The sequence below is a fragment of the Hypomesus transpacificus genome, chromosome 15 (assembly GCF_021917145.1).
Source record: "Hypomesus transpacificus isolate Combined female chromosome 15, fHypTra1, whole genome shotgun sequence".
Classification (NCBI taxonomy): domain Eukaryota; kingdom Metazoa; phylum Chordata; class Actinopteri; order Osmeriformes; family Osmeridae; genus Hypomesus; species Hypomesus transpacificus.
The window spans coordinates 13185781-13206574 of NC_061074.1; the positions used below are offsets into that span (position 1 = coordinate 13185781).

Here is a 20794-nt window from a genome sequence, read left to right on the forward strand (position 1 = left end):
AAAACTTTGATTTGATTTTGTAGAGATTGTAAACTACAGTAATTGGCACTACTAGTAATTAAACTCAACGTACTAGTAGAGGTGTTCCTAAACACGCTAAAGCTAGGCTATGGGCCCCAGAAATTCTTTAACTCGAGCTAACTAGTCTAAAGTTGCTGAACTTTGTGAACTTGTCAAGTATTCTACCAGCTGTACCTAAGTATACGTTTTGGGGTTTTGAATACGGAATTACTGGGAGTTTAGCAGAGATTGACTGAACACCTGCTTCGACAAAATATGTTCTAACTGATGACGCTGTTCCAAAATGGATTAATATTGATTAGATACGTCGTGCAACATGCCAGCTCCAAAAAGAGACAGTCAACAAACTAGGGCCCATGCAAAAAGCGCTAGCAGGAATAGCTCCCTCGGACACCAGGGACGTGGTGCTTCTGCACCCTCACTACCACCACTGGAGTCCCAGGAAGGTATCTCCTCAAGACTAGCCTTTATGAAGTACCTCCCACCCGGACGTGCCCTTAGCACGGAGAACCTCAGCCCCATGCCCAGACCTCTAACTGGGATGGAGCTTCCCCGTTTAGTGGCAGAGGTGGGTCGTGAGACAGCCATGGAGGACTCATTATGGACGGACGGACCTGGTCTGATGGCCTCTGGGTTGGCTACTAATATCCTTGTCAGCCTGGCTGAGGTAGATGTTGAGGAACTAACTGTGGACATGTGAGTAGCTGTGCAGATTGAGTGTACAATGTTATCCCAGTACTGAACATGTTATTCTTACATTCCCCCCTCTACATTATATTCTTGTCCCTCCTTAGTGCTAAAGACAATGTTGTGTCCGTGAAAAAGACCACTGATAGACAAGACAAGGGGCCAAAAAGAAGAGCTAAGAAGATTTCCAAGCACAAGGAGCCTCTGACAGGCACAGACGTAGTGGAGATCTTTGCAAAGCAAAAACACCTGGGAAAACTTAATTTTTTTCATTTGCAGCCTGTGGACGGTGGCTGTTACAGGTAGTAAATACCACAGCAGCAGAACATCTGTACTTACCGCCCCTTAGTCCCATTTTGAGATCATGTTAATTCGACATACATATCTGAATGTTTTCATCTCCTGTAGGCCATACGACCTCTGTGTGGTCCCCCAGAGTAAGGCAGGTATGGAGTACTACGTCTTCTCCCCGACCTCCGTCCTACACGTGAGGGATGGCTGCAGCGCTGGGTTGCTCTCTCTGGCCGAGTGGAACCATGAGGCCGTGCTCTGGAACGCCCTGCAAGACATACCCCTCTTCAGAGACTATCTACTGAAAAAAGCTTTCACTAGGTAGAAGCCTTACTCCTTTCAGAGATGCTGGTATTGACCACTATTAGCTTGGTAGTTAAGACGTTTCCTGCATGTCTCCTCTATGTCTCTGTCCAGGTGGCAGAGAAACGTGAGCAAGATCGCCCTCCAGCGCAGGTGTGAGGTACTGCAGGGTCAGCTGCTGACGACCGTGCCACAGTTCAGAGAAGCTCTGTTTCATTTCTGCAGGTGGGGAGGAGAATGCTTAACGAGGTCACAATCACCATCTCAGTTTTGAAACCCAAACATCCATTATTGATGGATTTGACTGAACACCTTGTTTGTCATTGTCAGACTTATTGAGGAATTGAAAGGGGTTCACTGGCTGCCTCAGGATGGGTCTAAAACCTACACCCTTCTGGACTTCCAAAATACACTTCTGAAGAAGAACCAGGAGTGTCGGGGTCTGCTGGAGAGGTTCTTACAGTATCGAGCTCTCATCCTGAATATGGTATCTCAGACTACTTCACCTCTAAACACATATTAACAAACATTCAAATGATGAACCAATGAGTGAATGAATGATGTAACTTTGTACTGATATGGTAGTATTACTGTAACCATGTCCATCTCTTCCCAGGTTCAGGAGGACAGCTACAAAGGCCAGCAGGAGCTGCAGCTGCATGTGGAGCTTGCCCAGGTGAACAAGCACTCTCAACCCTTGCACCTGCAGCTGGCTCAGGTGCGTGACCTGAAGAAGAAGCTGCGCCGGGCTGAGGACGTCCTGCAGCAGCTGGGCAACATGGCCGCCCTGGTGGATCAGATGATAGTCCAGAGTCTGGTCACTATCACTCAACGGGAGGTCCTGTCTTTTCTGAACAACGTCTTGAAGGTAGAGAGAGAGCAGCAAGCACTATGGTTGAAGGTTGAATGTTTATGGGGGATTTTGGTGTGAGGTTAAATGTTGTAAGAGATGTTGATCGTGTTTTGTGTCTCTGTGACACTGTGCAGCCTCAGCAGGGATGTCTTTTTGAGGCAGAGTTGATATTTGGAGCAGATGGACAACTGACCCTATTCCCCCCTATGCACTTGTTCCGGGAGGTTGTGTGTGGAGCCGTGCTGTCTGTGGCAGACTCTGCCCTCCAGGTGAGGGCAAGATTGCCACACTGGAAAAAAAAAACTTGGCATGAAGTTTCATATAACAAAAAACAACTATAAACAGGAGTCTGGAGTTGAGTCCTTAAAGTGATATGCACTTTAGACTATGTACTGTTTACCATGAGTCACACTTTCCAGCTCTGTTTTGAACTTTAGATGGACATTTTTAAACACATGCATTTGTTGTAGTGGGATTTGTTGTTGTGATGTCTGCATTATAATTTTGTATCTTGTACCATTTTTTATGTACTGTTAAATGCTAGAAAACCTAGTTTCAGTATGAATATCGCTCTTAGTCCAGTCATTTTATGAAAAAAGGGAGGACAAATTGCAACAGAAGCAAACTCAACTGATTTGTATCCTCAATATGTCCTGGTTAGGGAAAAAAAACAAAACAAAGAATCCCATTAGGGGTAAGTTTTGGAAAGACCCAAATATAGCTTATTCATATGCCTATTCATTCTTTTTCTCACGTGAATAGGATAGATATTTTAACCTTTAGATATCACCATGAACGTTACTGAGTTGATTGCTTACGTCATGACAAACAAGAAATGTATTACAAGTTTTTTTTAATTGTTTGTTAACATGGGCAAACGGTGCATAATCTAATTAGGTACGTGCTAATTTGCAGAAATACAACAACAGATCTAAATGTTGGGTATAGCCAGGGGAAAATGTCACGTTGAATCTTTTCCATTTGCCCATGTTAACAAACAATTTCAAAAAACTTGTAATAAATGTTTTCTTTGTCTTGATGTAAGTAATCAACTCAGTAATTTTCATGGTGATATTTAAAGGTAAGAATTGTTACCCTATTCACGTGAGAAAAATAATGAATAGGCGTATGAATAGGTTATATTTGAGTCTTTTTCAAACCTTTCCCCTAATGGGATTCTTTGGGGACATACTGACGATTCAAAACCAGTTGATTTGCTTCTGTTGCAATTTGTCCTAGGTTGACCCCCATTTTGGCTTAAAATGACTGGACTATCTGGTTGTACTCCCTGTGTCAGGTATTTGACGCATGCAGTTACTCTCCGGAGTCCAAGGACTGTGTGACTGCATGCAAATCCCCTGTCAGGGTTGCTCCTGAGCTGAGCCCTGAGCTCAGCCTGCCCTGCTCCTTTGGCAAACCTGGTCAGACAGGTACCTGAAAGTTGGTTCTATTACAGGGCTTCTCTGCACAGTGTATCACAATCCAGCTCTGACCTGTTTCTCTTGTCTCTGATTCAGCATATTTACGTGTTTTTAAAAATGTGTCAGGGCCAAAGGACAGAGAAAAAACTGAGATCATCAGTTTGTCAACCAGACGGGAGCCTTTTGTAGAGTTAGCCCCCAGGCTGGTGCTGCCCAGGCTGAACCCCCTGAGGGTGCAGGGCAAGAGGCTGCGAGGGCAGTACTACCCCCTCTGTAAGAGGCACCTGGAGTGGCAGCTCAAGCTGCATTCTGGAGCCACAGGAGTGCAGGAAGAGCAAGACAGGATCACTCAGGTCATCCTGTCTCTCTCACACAATAAGCCTTTACTATTCTATATAACTATATAGCTGTAATTTCCCCTTCTTTGTCATTTCTCTCCGTTTCCTGCTGTTTCCTGATTGTGTCGTTGTTGTGTGTCCCTCCTGCACAGGAGGCCCAGCAGGAGCTCCAGAAGCTGTGTGATGAACATGCCTGGTTGGCGGACATCCATCTGTTCACCAGCCAGTGGAGCCCTGCCTCCCTGGAGGCCATGAGGGGCCTGCCAGCCCTGCTCTATGAGGAGCACATCCAGAAGGTGCGCTTCTGGACGGACAGGGTCAGCACCGTGCCCCGCTCCTTCACCACCTCCAACAAGCTGCTCATCGTCCACTGCGCACACATCCAGGAGAAGCTAGGTGTGTGTATGTGCACGTGTGCATTTGTGTGTGTACTGCTGTCTCAATAGTATTGTTCCGGGGATGTGTGTATGTTCTTTTTTTCAGGGCCTCTGTTGACCTCCATAGAGGAGGACATGCTGACTTTCCTGGTGGGGGAGTTGAAGCTCCGCTCACAGAACCTGATACAGGAACTGAAGAAGACGGTGGACGGCCTCAGGGTAGAGCCCACAGACTTCAACGACTTCACACAGTACGCCAGCATGGTGAGTATTGTAACCACGGTTCTGTAGCCACGGTTCTGTCAATGATAGAGGTGAATTGCAGAACTCGGCACATTCGATATGTGTCATCTGATTTTAAATCAAATGTGTCCATTGACTTTCATGGGATTCCTTCACGGCAGGTCACACGCTGTGAGAAAATGTCCAATGACATGCAGCAGCAGCTGGAGTACATGCACTCCCTCCAGGAGACCATCCGTATGAACTACAGACAGGAAGTGGCATTGGAGGCATTGGTGGCATTGGAGGAACAGGTCAGCAGACGCATCATCCATAGATTCATCCTGCTCCAAACAGGTTTTTTTTAATTTATTTTTTATTTCACCTTTATTTAGCCAGGTAGGCTACAACTGCGACCTGGCCAAGATACAGCATAGCAATAAGACACATACAACAGAGTTTCACATAGAATAAACAAACATGATAAGCACAGTAATTACAAATAAAACAGTTTAACACTGAGGATAAAAGTGCAGGTAGAAATACTGGAGTGCAATGGAGCAAGATTAAATAAATGAATCAATACACTATTGGTGTGAGGTAGATAGATGGGCTGTTTATGTACAGGTGCAGTGATCTGTGAGCTGCTCTGACAACTGGTGCTTAAAGCTGGAGAGGGAGATGAAAGTCTCCAACTTCAGAGACCTAGCATCCTGGGTGGGGTCCAGGGACATCGCCTGCTGTATCCACTCATCTACCTCTTGAGGAGGTATCCTCAGACACAGGGAGAACTAAAGCTTGGAGCAGCGATCCTGGTATATGCGTGTTTGTGTGTGTGTGCGTCTAGATGTTGGACCTGTGGGACTGCTTCGTACCTCTCCTGAAGCGGGCAGCTGAGACGGTGCGTCAGCGCCTCCCCTCCATGGCCAAAACCCTGGATAGCACCTTCACCTCCCTGGCCCAAGACCTGGAGAACACGACCTCCAAAGCCACCTCCGGGCCTTTCCTGGACCCCACCCAGGATGCTGGTCAGATGTTGACGCAGCTGAAGGCTGTGAGCAGACACGTGTACGCTGTCTCGGCACGCCTCCAAGAACTCAGCAGGACCAGTAGAAGTCTCCGAGGTGGGAGAAGGAGGGAGGTTTCTGCAGAGAGGGGGTGTGTGTGTGCTGTGTGTTTCTCGACCTTCGTGCTAACTGCGTGTCGTCTCCATAGGACATCCTCTGGATCTGACGTTTGTGATGACAGGCCAGCAGAAGATTCAGACCCGTAAAGGGCTTTGGGAGCTGCTGAGCTTCTCCACGGTTCAGATCCGGGAGTGGAAGCTGCTGCCCTTCAGCAAGGTGAGAAAACTGAACAGATGTTTTTCACATGGGCCTGGGAGAGCCTTCAATCATCAGAAGGAATTATTTAAATATTTAATGTTTGGAACAGCTGACTGGAAAGTGTGTTTCCTGTGCTAGTTTTTGGTGTCGCGGGCGCAGGGGAAGGTAGATGAGTGGATACAGCAGGCGATGTCCCTGGCCAAGTTAATCCCATCCCAGGATGCAGTGCTGCAGCAGATTCTGCAGACCTTGGAACACTTCCACCTGCAGCTCCCAGTGTTGGCTCAACTCAGCAGCCCTACACTCAAACCCAAACACTGGAGGAACATCTTTAAAGGTCACATCAAAGTGTGGTGGGAGCACTGAGTGTGTGTGTGTGTGTGTTTGTGAGACAGTTTGATCGTTTTTTTCATTTTATCTTCAAATCTACAGTGTTTGTATTTGTGCTTTCTCTTCCTGCAGGCATGGGCCAGCTGTACACTCCACAGTGGAGCCTGACTGTAGCAGACCTGATGTCCAAAATGCTGGTAGAGCATCAAAATAATATTAGCAAGGTAAGGACTGGTATTTTAGACTGAGGAACTGAAGCACACATTCCCATCTTCTCCTATCCAACATTTTGTACTTGACATACTCAAATACATCTCCATCTCCCTCAGATCTGCCGGGAGGCCAAGGCGGAGGCCGACATGGAGCAAGCCTTCCGGAAGCTTCAACGCAGCTGGGAGGGGGCTCAGTTCAGACTGGCAAAGTTCATAGTTACTGTGTGGCAGGAGGACAAGCCTCAGGATGGAGCAACACGCAGAAAGAAGCCTTCATCTGACCTGGAGTCCAACCACGCGTCACCTCAACAGCTCTCCAAAGACTGCGGCACATTCACCATTATCGGTGAGACTGGAAAAAGGAGCAAAAACTGATTGTGTGTCATGGGAAAATGAAAAATGCTATTTATCAATAGTTTTGATGGTGACAGAGGTTGTGAGAAGCTGTGGTTGTCTCCTCAGGTCTGGAGACACTCCTAGCCCAGACTGAAGACAGTGTGATGACTCTGTCCAACATGCTGCTGTCTCCGCATGTTGCTGAGTTCAGACAGGAGGTGGAGCACTGGGTGCAGCGGCTTCAGGAGTTGGGTAATGCCCAGCTACTTCATGTCAAAAGAAAACGTTTTGATTTTGTGAGATTCCATGTATAAAAGTTCACAATATTTTGTACCTTGTTCTTTACTGATCAATTCCAGCACTCAATTTTATCATGGAACTTTATCAACAAATAATGTAGGGTTTCTGTTGTTTTTTTGGTCCAAGTGCCTACGTAAACGTGTGTACCCTGTCTGAGAGTGTGTGTTGGCGTATGTGTGCACGTGTGCATGTGTGTTGTCGTTTTTTTAATTAATTGTTTTAAATACATTGTAGAGGAACTCCTGGACTTTTGTGAAAGGTACCAGCAGAAGTGGGTCTTCCTCAGCAAAATGTTCTACGAGACCACTGTTTGTGTACAGAAGGCAGAGCTGGTATATTTCATTAGAACTTTAATCAGATAATAAATGCATTTCTTGTGATACATTTATTGACCACATAGCTCAAATACAGGATACTGAACTTTTGTTCTTCCCTCTCTTTGTTTCTTTCTTCCATTTAGTTTGAAACGTTCCAACCAGTAGATAACACATTCAGAGAGTTGATTCAAACCACCTCTGGTGACCCCCATGTGCTGAACATAGTCCGTCTGAAGAAAGTGACTGAGTCAAACGTTCTTTTCCACGGCGACAGTCTCCGCCGTCTTCTCATGGCAGGTCTGAGCACCATGGAGGACATTTCCAACCAGCTGCTCTACCTTCTAGACTCTCCCAGGGGCCAGTTCCCCAGGCTCTGCTTCCTCAGCGACGGGGAGGTAATCCGACTGCTCTCCCTGCACCCTACCCCCTCCACCCTGCTCCCCTTGGTGCGCAAGTGCTTCAGAGGTGTGCGCTGGCTGGAGGTTGTCAGCAACAGTGACTCGTCTCGGGATGTGACAGAACTGAGCAGGGGGCTGGATCTTTCTGGCAGTCAGATGTTGGTCCAGGGGGTGTATGGGAGCCTCAGAGAACACGTGTCCTTCCTTTGCCCCTTGGAGCCAAACCTCAACTCCCTGGCTTGGCTGGGTCTGCTGGAACAGCAGCTGTATCAAGCTGTGAGGGAGCTGGTCAAGCAGTGTGCTGTGGCACGTCAACAGGTGGAGCCTTCAGACAAGGACCCAGAGACAGACAGGAAGATTGGGGACACCTCACACTTCTCCAGACAATCAGACTTCCTTAGAAAGAAGGAGGAGATAGAAGCCAAAGGGAGAGCGAATGACCTGCCATCTCAGTGGAGCATCCTGCCAGACTACCCCCTGCAGTGTTTGTTGGTTGTTGAAGAGGCGCTCTGGTGCAGTGAGGTCAGAAAGGCCGGCCAGGCTGCAGCACCGGTCAAATGGAATTGCCTAAAAGCAAGAAACACCTCCAAACTTCACAGCTTGTGCCAAACTGTAAGGGACGGTTTGTCCGGTGCCTCTGACAGATCACTGACCGTTCAACGTGCAACGACAATGTTGCGTTCTCTGGTTTTGCTGACAATGAACCACGCCCAGAACATCTCCAAGCTCATGGAGGTGAAGGGTGATCTCGAGTCATCTTTTGAATGGCAGAGTTTGATGAAATACCATGTTGTTTTAGACTGTGGCGATGAGACAACACAACAGAGCCAAGACACCAAGGACTGTTGGTGCTATGTGGAAGTACTGGGAGCTCAGCTGCCCTACGGATATGAGTACCTGGGTCCAGAACACTGGATGATGGTGAACAACCCCTCCACAGACAAAGCCATCCTGGGGATTCTCCTGTCTCTCACCGGCTACAGGTGTGGCTTTGTGAGCGGATCACAGATGTCAGGCAAGAAGAAGACTGTGGTTCAGTTGGGGAAAGCCTTGGGAAGGCAAGTCATCTCCTTCCACTGCTGTGTGAACACCAGACTTTCTATTATACGGCAGTTGCTGTCTGGTGCCCTCCAGACCGGGTCCTGGCTGGTGTTGGACTCTGTTGACTTAATGACCCAGGGGGCACTGTCTCTGCTGGGGCAGCATTTATCAGACATCCACCAATCTCTCTCTTGTCTACAGAGGAACACCCAGCCAAGGGGGTTTGAATCCTGCTCGGAGTCATTCCCATCTTCTGTCCCAAACAGAGAGCAGACATCCTCACCACAGGAGAGTGGAGACCTGTGGAGAGGCTGTGAAACATTGGATGAACTTGAGATGTGTTTTGCAGGGAAGAGGATTTTTGTCAAACCGAGTTACGGCTGTGTGATCATCTCATCTAGAGGGTACAGTATCGATGTCCCAGAAAGCCTGCGTGCTGCAACCCGGCCTGTAGCATTGGCCCACCCAGACTACCGAGTCATTGCTGAGGTGATGCTGACCGCCCTCGGCTTCTCAGAGGCAGTGACACTCAGCCGATGTCTCCTCTCACTGTTTACCCTGGCCAGCAACTGTCTCTGTCTGCCTGACTCTGTCAGTGGGAAGCAAACCTGCTGGCTAGTTCTCCTCATGAACGTCATCACAGCTGCTGGGACACACTTCCAAAACACCAGACGACAAGAGGTGCTGCTCAAAGAAAAGGAGTTAGAAGATGAGGCGGATGTTCAGAGACATTCATCGGATGGGGTTCCTAAGGTATCCGAGACAGAGGAAAGAGCCAGGGAAGGAGACAGCTTTAACTTCAAGCGGACTAATCAGTCATCAGCCCTTATACAAGGTGTGGTGGAGGAACAGGCCATAGTCAAAGGAGTTTCATCTGTCTTGGTGTCAGCCATTCACGAGCAAAAGAAAGCCTCACAGTTCCGTGCCATTTTTGAAGACATTTTCCCCACGTTACGTTCTTACCCGGTTCTCGAGTTGGACATTGAGGTGGGCGATCGGAACCTCCTGAAGTCTGCAGTTATGGAGGAACTACAGCAGGCTGGCCTCCATGCTGATGCCAGAGTGCTGAAGGAGGTTCTCAGCCTTTACCAGGCTATAAAGCTGTCCAGGGCGGTGCTAATGGTGGGGCCCCCTGGGAGTGGGAAGACCACATGCTACCTTGCACTAGCAGGGGCGCTACGGAAGCTGGCCGCCAGGGCTGAGGAGGTGGATTTGGATGACGATGTCAGCCCTGAAGGAAAGTGCTCAGAGATAGATTATTCCCCGACTACCTCAAACTGGTCCTCTGTTGACACTGTGGTAATATTCCCCAATGCCCTGTCCAATGAGGAACTGTTTGGAGGCTGCTTCCAGCAACAGGAGGGATACTGGTCAGACGGGGTATTCACCAAAGTGCTGAAGGACTCAGAGAGACATGACCTCTTAGACAGCACCCCCTCCAAGAGGAAGAAGAGGAGGAGTCAGACTCGCAAGGTAAAGTGGCTGGTGATGGACGGGGAGCCTTTGGGTCAGCCTGGCTGGTTGGATCACCTAAGCACCCTCTGTGACCCCGACGACCCCTTCCTGTGCCTGCCATCGGCAGAGAAGGTCCGGCCGTCCCTTGAAGAGCTCAAGCTGCTGGCTGAGGTCACGGACCTGTCAGATGCTGCCCCTTCCACAGTCACCCGCTGCACTCTGGTCCATCTGGGTGGGAGGAATCTGTGGAAATCAGTGTGGAAGGTGGAGGTGGACGTCCTCTCCAGAGACCACACTCTGGATCAGGGAACCATCAACATGTGGGTCCGTTTAGCTGAAGATCTGTTTTCTTGTACGCTCACTTTCCTGAGGCACAAGGCCTTGACACCCGTGATGCACAGTGAGGCAGATAACGACAATAAGGTCAGTAAAGGCATCGCCTATGGTCTACAGGAAGTGATGTCATTCATTAGGATTTTACATGCCCTTCTGGAGCAGTGTGGGAAGGGACGTGGACTGAAAGCATCAAGGCAGACAGATGAAATAGGTAAAAACTTTACCAAAAAAAGACTGTAGTAGGAATGATGAAAAACGTATTTAATCAAAAAATGCCCTTGAATTATTTGTGTTCGCACACTCTTCCAGATATGGCTCCAGTGGTAACCCAACATTCGTCTGGCAATATCTCGACCCCTTCCACTCAGCCGGAGCTGCAGGCCAGGAACATCTTCCTGGTGGCCTACATCTGGGGCTTCGGTGGTCACCTCCACCCCAGGTCTGAGACCGGTACCCCTGGAAGTCAGTTTACATTTAGTCATTTAGCAGACACTCTTATCCAGAGTGACTTACAGTAAGTGCAGGGACATTCCCCTGAGGCAAGTAGGATGAAGTGCCTTGCCCAAGGACACAACGTCATTTTGGCATGGCCAGGAATCAAACCAGCAACCTTCTGATTGGTAGCCCGATTCCCTAACCGCTCAGCCATCTGACCCCCCCATTCCCCCTAGTTCTCACGTAGTGGTGCATTCATTGATAACGTTTTTCTTTTCCTGCAGACACTGGCCCCAGTTTGATGTGCTGGTGCGGGAAGCTCTGTTTGAGAGCCGGTATAGAGTGGAAGTTCCTGCTGAGGGAACAGTATTCGAGTACTTCTTTAATATAACCGAGGGCACGATGGGAGACACAAGTACCTCCATCAACTGCTCCAGAAACAAGAGTCCACTGATGGCCTACATCACTATCCCACAGGTATGCCCCCTCAATCAATAACTGTCCCACATCAGCAGTATACTACAGTATCGATGGTATTTTGGTTCCCTTGTTCTTATAAAATGACAGTAATGTTAGTGTTCTTTGTCCACTGACAGTATCAAAAGTATGCGTGTCTACTGGACCTCCTGCTGGAGGCCCACCAGCCAGTGTTGTTGGTGGGAGAGGTTGGCTCAGGGAAGACCATGCTGTGTCAGTCTCTGATGAACGAGGACAGGCCTCACATCCGTCTCACTGCCGGCCCATGCCTGCGCGCCTCTCACCTGCGGGGTGTCCTGGAGAGCATGCGCAAACAGAAGACACCGACGGCTACCATGGGCAGCCAAAACAAACAGGCCAGACACCTGCTGTTTGTGGATGATTTACATGAAGCCCCCTGTGGTGAATAGAAAAACTGTTATTCTTATAAAGTTGCAGTTATACAAAATCTGGATTCAACAGGGGTTGAACTAGCGTATCTGATAGTTTATTTGCAGCAATTCTTCTATTAATGTGTTCATATCTGTCATATGCTTGTAGATGTATTTGGAAAGACGTCCATGGCTCTGGAGACTCTGCGACAATGTATATCGAGGGGAGGAGTTTTGACTTCTGATGGTTACCACTTCAAGCTGTTTGGTTCGGGAGCTATCTGCTACCTGGGTACCTGCAGCACGTCCGCAGTAACCAAACCATGCTGCAACAGCATCTCCTCCCGTCTCTTGCGTCTCTTCTCCGTCTTAGTGCTGCCCAGTATATCTGTAGATGTTCTATTCTCCGTCCACTCCCCACTGATTCAGACCTGGCTGAAAGAGTTCCAGGGCATGCCGAGGTACGCAGACATGACCCGCTGTATCATCACCGCTACTCTAGACCTGTACCAGTCTGTGTGCGAGCACTTCCTGCCGACTCCACTGAGGCCCCACTTCCTGTTCTCCCAGCATGACCTGCAGCAGGTGTTTCAGGGGATGTGCTTGTGGGCCCCGCGTGCCTCCGGCAGACATCCACCGCAGAAGAAGGTCAGCCTCAGGGCCGTGCTCTCTTCCTCTGCCCTCCCCTGCTTTTCTCCCACTACGCTCGGCCCAGCGGCCAACGTGCTCAACATCGTTCGCCTCTGGATGCACGAGTGTCTGCGTACCTTCGGAGACCGGCTGTGCTCGGAAGACGAGAGCCAAACCCTGGTGTCACTCATAGCCCGGGTGTCAGACAACAGTTACAGTGGCTGGATGACAGTCAAGGCCCAAGCTGTCGGAGGAGAAGAAACCATGTCCTCTACAACTCCCCCAAGGTGCACATCCTCTTCAATAACAGAAGACCCACCTACGTCCCCCCATCGGCTCCCAGCGTCTGCCAGTCAGACGGAGAGGGATACTGAGGCCTTGGCCTTCACGCAGCCTACAAAGTCTCCCCTGCCTGGGGCAGCAGATGAACAGGAGGAGGAGGAGATCCAGCAGCTCAGGCTGAGCTACTCTGGTTCTAGTTCATCAGCCAATGGGAAAGAGGATCTGTTTGAGGAAAAGAAAAAGCAAGACATTTCCAAGAAAGATAAGCATCCCAGTCTACCGTTGCCAGACCCAGCTTCAAGCTCTCTGCAATGTCTGTCTCCCTCGCCACCAAAAGGTCCTAAACCGGCCGGCCAGTCGGACTGGAAGAGGAGCCTTAGGCTGTCTGAACCATCCTCACAGGATGACAGCATCCATTTGCCCGGGCCAGGTCCAGCCAGGCTCGTTCCATTGCAGCTTCTGCAGGATTTAAAGGCCTCGATGTGTAACTTGGTCTATGGTCCCGAGCTGTTTGAGCCTCTCGTCTCCATGGCTCAGCAGCACAACTTCAAACGCAACGTGTCCTATCAGGAGAGAGACCTGGGTCTGCTCCTCCAACAGCTGGTCCTCACAGTCAAGAGCAAAGAAGAGGGGGAAGACGGGGATTTGGAGGATAAATACAGCTGCACGTCCAGCTACGTGGTGCATAGACAGAGGCTCCGGCAGCTGCTGCACATCCTCAGGGCTTTGTTCCTCCCCGGTGGTCACGGAGTGCTCTTCAGCATGGTGAAAGGCACAGGGCGAAGGACCACGGTGCGTCTGGCTGCCTATCTCACCGGCTACCAGCTGATGGAGGTCCATCCAGGGAATGAGAGGACGTTACGGGACATGCTGAAGGAGGCCGGCAGTCAGACGGGGGTGCAGGGAAATCATGTGATGATACTGGTCCATGAGGAGACCAGCCTGGAGCACAGAGAGGAGCTGCTGGAGGTCATGGCCAGTGGGACCTTTCCTGGTCTCTACTCTGATGAGGAGCTGAAGAATCTGGTGCTGAAGGTCAACGCTCTCTTCAAAAACTCCCGCAGTCGCCTCAGGGACGACCAGGCCCTGGACAAGTAGGAAACACTAATCAGACTACACTTGATTATTACTGTTGACAAGCTATGGCCAGTGTTTACTGCAGTAGAAGTAGCTAATGATCAATTTCAACGTGGTGTTTCTCATCTATAGGTACTTCAAACAGGTCCAGAAGAACGTGCATGTGTTCCTGCTGCTGCCTCTCTCGCTCGACATCAGTCAAATGGAGGCTGACACCACCTCGGTGACCAGGGCCCACTTGACCCGGGCTGTGGGCCTGTGCTGCTATGTGGAGGTGTACCAGCCCTGGTCCAGCCAGACCCTGGTTGAGGCAGCCTCACGGCACCTTAAAGAGAACTTGCAGATTCCCGACCCAGCAAGTAAAGGTCTTTGGTGTAGTACCTGTGAAGTACCAACAATTTGAAAGGATTTACATTTTTGACATGTATCTGGTTATTTTGCTGTGTAGTAGACAGGGACAGTCTGGTGGCCAGTATCTCCAAGGTCATGGCAGAAATACATCAGTCAGCATGGAAGTATGCATCCGTCCTGCTACCAAAGCTTCAGCCGTTCAGCCCTCAGACCTACGTGGAGCTCATTGCCCACTTCTTCCACCTCTGCAGCCACCTGTATGAGCAGGGCCTTGGTCAGGCCAACAGGTGAGCTCCACGCTCCATGTGTTCATGTCCACATGCTGCTGCTACTGAGCTACAGTACAATGAAGCTTTTGTTTGTTTCAGAGTGGCAACAGTCCTGGCCAGGGTAAGAGACATGACCGACACGGCTGAGGAGTACAGACAGGAAGTTATTAGACTCAAGAGCAAACTGGCAGAAACACAACAGGTAATGTTACTAGCTTGTAGACGAGCACCGTTCAGTGAAAATGCATGCATATATGATTAGAATTGTGTAAATGTCGGTACGAGCAGTGCTGGTCTAATATGATGTCTGTCTGTCTGTTTGCTCGTCTTTCTGTCCACCTACCTGTCTGCGTCTCAGTGTCAATACCAGCTGCAGCACAAGATCAAAATGGAGCAGGTTCTGTGTGACCGTATCCGGCAGAACTGCCTCCTGGAGGAGAACAGACTGTCCCACCTGGAGGAGCAGTTTCAGCAGGCCCAGCAACAGGCAGACGACGCCTTCAAGGAGGTCCACCTCACCTCTAGATCCAGGGATATAACTAAGACTTAACCTGCCTGGATGGAACATAGCATAACATGTTCACCAGCATGATTGAACTCTTGTCCCCAGGTGAGTCCCTTGTACCAGACTGCCCTGGTCGCTCTCAAGTCGCTGAGCCAGAATGACCTGGATGAGGTGCGCCACTACAGAGTTCCTCCTGCAGGTGTGGTGATCGTCATGGATGCCATCTGCATGCTGTTCAACTATCCATGTACCTGGGATAGCTCCAAGCATTTGCTAGGGCAGTCGAACTTCTGCCAGGTCAGTGAGTATATCAAACAGAGACGGGAACCTATTTCTGTTAGTTACCTCATACTGACCCTCCTGTTTTCTCTCCAGGAGTTGGAGTTCTACGACCGCTCCAGGTTGAACGGCGAGATGTTTGAGCAGCTCAGTCACATCATACAGAGGAAGGAGTTTTCTCCTCAGGCGGTGAAAAGCGTGAGCCGGGCCTGTGAGTCCCTGTGCCGCTGGGTCCGGGCTGTCTACCAGTACGCCTGCGTCCAGCGCCACATGGCCCCCCAGGAGGTCAAGAAGATCCAGCTGGACCTACGTATTGCGGAGAGCCGCTCTCGGCTGAGCGTGGCCAGGCTGCAGGAGGAGGAGACGCGGGAGCACATCGACGACCTGGAAAAGGAGCTGCTGGTCCTCAGAGGTGAGCAGGAGGAGCTGGCTGGCCTGCTTCGCAAGGCTGAGGCCCTGGAGAGGGAAGCTTCCAGCGCTGTCCAGCAGGTGGCGTGCCACATCACCGACTGGAAGGCTGCTGCTGAGGTAATCCTCTCTCCATCCCTCTCTCTTCTCATCTTTCTACCCTTCTATCCCTCTCTTTTCTTCATCCTGCCATCCCTTTCTCTTCAGCCGCCATTTACTTTACACACTTGTTTGATTTGCACACATGCATCATTTCCCAGGTGGATTTTGTTCATGTTTGGTGTTCCTCTCCCAGGAGACTGAGATGAATAACCAGACCATATCAGGTGATGCTCTGCTGCTGGCAGCTGCCATCACCTACCTGGGTCCCTTCAGACCAGACACCCGTATGGAGCTGCTGAGGAAGTGGAGGGAGCTGAGTCTGACTGGGAACATCAGCATTACCCCCGATGACCCCAGGACCTCTCTGCTTCCTCAGTCCAGCCCAGAGGCCCCTCCTCCGCCCCTGGATCATGTGCCCCTCCCCATGGCTGCAGAGCTGCAGATGGCCCTAGCGCGGGCCTTGGGGGTGGACCGCTACGCGGTGCAGGGGGTGCCTCCCGGGCTGTTGCTCAAACTGCTGATGTGGGGAAACAGAGGCCTCTGGGCTCAACGCTGGCCCCTGCTGGCTGACGCATCGCAGCGCGAGGAGATCAGCTCTCAGACCATGCTGTTCACTGGTGAGGTATAACGGCCATCAAAATCACTTTAACCATATCATGGAGCAAATGTAACTGTAGGTTTCCCCTGTCTGTCAGGCCGTCTGCCGGTGGAGGACAGCACAGCTCAGGAGGAGAGAGAGTACGGGCTGGTGGTGAGCGCTGATGACCCACAACTGCTGGATAAGGTCCACCAGGGGGCAGACAAAGGTCAGCTGGAGAATGAAGAGGAAATAATATCGTGTATCGGCTTGATGAATGGTTTTAGATGACGAGCAGCTTTGTTCCATTCACTAGGTTTGAGAGTGTTGGTGACACACATCGAGCGAGCAGCTCACACTCCAGACTTCCTGGAGATGTTGGTGAGACCGGCTGGCAACTCCGCCCCTGGTCTAAGGCGTCCTGTCCAACCGGCCCACCCAGAGTACTGCCTCTTCCTCAGCACCTGTCTGCCAGTCCGACTGCTGCTCAACGGTGAAGAGCTGTGCGGGTTGACAGATGAACTTTGTCGGTCCTAAGTGTGAATGTAGCGCTTCAGTTCTCCTCTGTTCTCCGCCCTTCTTTAGAGATACATCCGTCCGTCCTGTCGGAGGCGCGGGTCATCGACCTCTCTCTGAGCACCACGGAGGTCCAGGAACTCCTGTTGACTGAGCTGGTGCAGCTGGAGTGTCCAGAGCTGGGGGTTCAACACTGTGTGCTCCTACAAGACAGACAGACCCTGCATGACAAACTCAGCCAGGAGGAGGTGACCGGACAGAAATCTCCTTCAGATGTATTGTGCGATGTTCATTTTACGAGCAGTCAAGTGTTATCTTGAATGCTTGACTTGAATGCTTCCCATCCCTGGTCTGTGTTCTCAGGTGTCTCTGATCGAGTACATCCTTCAGTCGTTCACCCCTCTGCTGCAGGACCCCCAGTTCCTGCCTCGCGTGTCGGCCTGTCAGGTGGCTTCGCACAGGCTCCAGGCTGAGCTAGCGGATCTGAGCCAGGAACTGGTGCGCCACAAGCCTCTCCTGGCAGACTTCCAAAGGGTGGCAGCGCTGGCCACCGGCCTCTATCAGGCCCTGCAGGAGGTCGCCTGTCTCTCACCTACCTACTACTTCCCCCTGAAAACCTTCCTGTTGAATGTGAGGGGGGCTCTGGCGCTGAAAGGAAGACCTGATGTGGTCTTCACCGGGGAGGTGCTGACTGGAGTAGTCATGGCAGAGATCACCTACAGGATGGTCTCTCACTTCCTGGCCCAGTATCGGCCCTGTCTGTTCCAGAGCCATGCCTCCCTGCTCAGACTGCTGGTATCTCTGGCCCTCTTCCTCCACAGTGAGCCCTGCTCCGAGGTGGAGAGGGTAGCCTTCCTCAAGGGCCTGGGAGACATGGACCTCCCTGTCGCTTCAGCCACTCAAACCCCAGCTCCACCCTCCTGCTCATCTCCATCCGCGCCCCAGCCTGAGCTCCCCTGCTGGCTCCCCTCTCACACGCACACAGGGGTTCTACGGCTGGAGAACATCCCACCCTTCAGAGGCTTGATCGCCTCCATGGCTACCTCCCCCGAGCAGTGGAAAGAGTACCTTCGATTCCCCTCCTCCACCCTTGTGGGGCCCGTGCCCTGCAGCTCTCACTCCCACCTGTCCACCCTGCAGCGGGCTCTGCTCTGGAAGACCCTGCTCCCCCACTGGCTGGCGGCCGTGGCGGAGGACCTGGCTGCCTGCCACCTGGGCCAGCCCGTCCGCTCAGTGGTGCCTGACGCGCCCCACACCGGCTCTCCAGAGGCCCTCTCACGCTTCCTGTCTAGACACGAAGGGCCTGTGATCGTCACCCTCCCCAGTCCGGACAGAGAGGGACCGGCGAGTATCCAGCCGCTCCACTGGCTCAAACAGGTGGCCCAGTACCAACCAGACAGGAAAGGGGTAAGGTGTATTCATAAGACCAACCTCATTGCCATTGTTAACTTAATCAACCTGATATATGCAATGAATATTTGTATTTGTTTGTCAGGTGAAGGTGAAAATAATTTCAGTTGGAGCTAAATGTCAAAAAGAAACCATCCTCTCATCTCTTGCTTTGGCTTTTCGCGATGGCCATTGGTTGGTCTTCAACAACTGTCATCTCCTCGAGCAATGGGATGCTGAAGTCGTGACTCAGTTCAATCAGCTGATATCTGTTGCAGCCAAAAGTGAGTTGCCTGTGGTGGGTTAGAAAACTGCTATGGCTGTATTAACCATCTTCACATACCTATACCTGGCTTTCCTTATGTAAGATAGAAAAGTAGTGATGCAGGCATTGACAGGCTCTCTCTCCTGTGTCCTTCAGTGCACCAGACAGATGTGGAGCCTGAGGAGGGGCCCCTTCCCGCAGGGCCCAGTTCATCCACCCAGGTGCACCCTCGCTTCAGACTGTGGTTCATCACACGAGGATACAAACCACTCTCCATCCCATGTATGTTCACTATAGTGGCACAGTGATATCATTTACGGACTCATGTACAGTCCATTTTGGGTTTTAATTTAGATGTAAAACTCTTAATCACATGAAATGTCACCCTCTGTGTCCTGTAGCTGCAGTCCGCGTGTGTGCTCTTCGCCTGGTCTGTGACTCTCCATGTGACGTAAAGGAGGAGCTGTGCTCTTCCCTGCACCAGGTGGTATCTGCTGCTCTGCCTGCCTCGGCTTCTGGTCTCTCCGCCTCCAGCCTGGAGCCCCTGCTGCGCTGTGCCATCCTGCACTCTGTCCTACTGCAGAGACAGGCCTACAGACACCTGGGCCAGGGATGCGTCTACCACTGGTGAGAACCTGCAGCTACCCCATGCCTGGGATGACAAGCACATTAAGCTGACCCGCACCACTACCGTGACTATCCCTCTGTAGCATGGCTGGAGCATATTTATTTCTGTTGAAGGACTCAGGAGGACCTGCAGGCACTGGTGGATGCCTATGCTCGGATTGCCAAACACTGTGATGACCAGAACGGGGCATTAGAATACATAGCAGGTAGGGGTATATAGAATACAATATATCTTACTGTCTCTAAACAAATGCTGGTGATACACTCTTACTCCACAGCCCTGTCTTGACCTCACCTTTGTTTCCTGTTATGTTGACAGCCCAACTGGTCTATGGTGGCCATGTGGCAGACTCAACAGACTTGGAGGCAGTGGAGAGTGTAGCCAGAGCCTGTTTTCAGCCAGCATCTCCTCTCTGGGGCTGTGGGCCTCACACACTCTCTGATATCATCCACATTCATGGACGCTTTGGTACTGTGAAATGGTCCCTGAGCATTGTAGAAAATGATTTTATTTGCAGGTTGATGTTTACAGTATGTGTTGGATGTCTTGTGAGTCATTTCCGTGACTTGTTTCCTACCGTGACAGATGTTGCAGGCCTCCTGAGGGGACTGGAGCACCGTGTCCGAGCCCTGGCAAACACCAGCGACCCTATGGTGCTAGGCTTCAGCACGGGTCTCTCTGTGGAGCTGGTCAAGCTCCACAGCCGCACCCTAAACCTACTTTTGTTAGACTCTCAGAGGCCCACTGGCAGGATGAGGAGCATCGCCAGAGACTCTCCTCACCCTGCCCTTCTCCCAGACCTCAGTCAGGCCCGGGACAGACTGCAGGCCCTCAGGGATCGTCTGGGGCATAAAGCGGAGAGCTGGGTTGTGGGCGTGTCCCCGGGCCCTCTCCACAGCTTCCTCCAGGCAGAGTGGCATGATCTGGGGGACCTGGTGTCCTCGCTCCTGTCAGAGCTCAGCCAGCACCTCAGAAGCAGATGGACTCCCTCCTCCTTCCCCACCCTTACAACCCTGTCCCACCTGGAGAAGAGGGCCGAGCTGCTCAGTACCTACCTGTGGAACGACACCGCCAGCGGTCCAACCAGCGCCTACTGTCTGTCTGCCTTCAGCAATGCTAGAGGCTTCCTAGCTGCATTAATAAGGGAGGCAGCCAAGGCTAAACAGAGGGAAATCATTAACTTCTCCCTGCATTTCCAGGTAAGATCACTCTCGCCGTGCCACTAGGGACATTGATGTACGGTGTTACAGACAATCCATATCTTTTCTCTGTGTGTAGGTGCTGAGTGCTGCAAGCTGTCCCTCAGCTCCACCTCTAAGTGGGGTGTATTTGTGTGGGCTGGAGTTGAGAGAGGCACTCTGGGATACACGCCTGGGAGCCCTGCAGGACACGCTCTCCCCTAAACCCTGTCTCCTCCCACTCCTTTGGGTCCGGGCAAGGGCAAGGAACACGGACGTCAGGGCACCAGATAGCCCCTCTTGCGACACCTCCTTTCTGCCCCTGTACTACTGTCCTCTATATCTGGATGGAGCGCTACATAATGAAGACTGGGGTCTGACTGAGAACAACATCATTACTCGTGTCCCCCTTGTGGCCAAGCTAGACCCAGTGCTGTGCTCTTTAAGAAGAGTCAGGTTAGTCAGTACACTCTGAGATTGGATCCAAGACTC

At 51.1% G+C, this 20794-nt stretch overlaps 1 protein-coding gene across 1 annotated transcript; it reads left to right on the forward strand.

Annotated features, from left to right (window-relative positions):
• The first annotated feature begins 490 nt into the window (after nt 1–490).
• Nucleotides 491–20784, forward strand: LOC124477978 (dynein heavy chain domain-containing protein 1). The gene is made up of 43 exons (XM_047036057.1): nt 491–717; nt 816–1010; nt 1117–1320; nt 1417–1527; nt 1633–1789; nt 1919–2188; nt 2299–2424; nt 3453–3585; nt 3703–3929; nt 4067–4316; nt 4398–4555; nt 4696–4809; nt 5361–5637; nt 5729–5856; nt 5977–6175; nt 6301–6392; nt 6498–6726; nt 6843–6968; nt 7251–7348; nt 7477–9027; nt 9061–10738; nt 10873–11002; nt 11283–11475; nt 11595–11877; nt 12016–13852; nt 13968–14200; nt 14284–14473; nt 14555–14657; nt 14814–14942; nt 15066–15257; nt 15336–15767; nt 15943–16371; nt 16462–16555; nt 16643–16819; nt 16912–17090; nt 17206–18249; nt 18338–18515; nt 18653–18778; nt 18898–19123; nt 19238–19329; nt 19443–19592; nt 19710–20323; nt 20403–20784. The coding sequence occupies exons 1-43, from the start codon at nt 491–493 to the stop codon at nt 20775–20777; spliced, it is 13956 nt and encodes a 4651-aa protein (XP_046892013.1). The 3' UTR covers nt 20778–20784.
• The last annotated feature ends 10 nt before the right edge of the window (nt 20785–20794 follow it).

What these genes read in the sequence shown, in the direction of transcription:
- LOC124477978 (XM_047036057.1), top strand. Translation starts at nt 491, where the DNA reads ATGAAGTACCTCCCACCCGGACGTGCCCTTAGCACGGAGAACCTCAGC. An exon ending in GTGTACAGAAGGCAGAGCTG is followed by an intron (nt 7,349 to 7,476) that starts GTATATTTCATT and finishes TCTTCCATTTAG; the next exon opens with TTTGAAACGTTCCAACCAGT. An exon ending in GGTGGTCACCTCCACCCCAG is followed by an intron (nt 11,003 to 11,282) that starts GTCTGAGACCGG and finishes CTTTTCCTGCAG; the next exon opens with ACACTGGCCCCAGTTTGATG.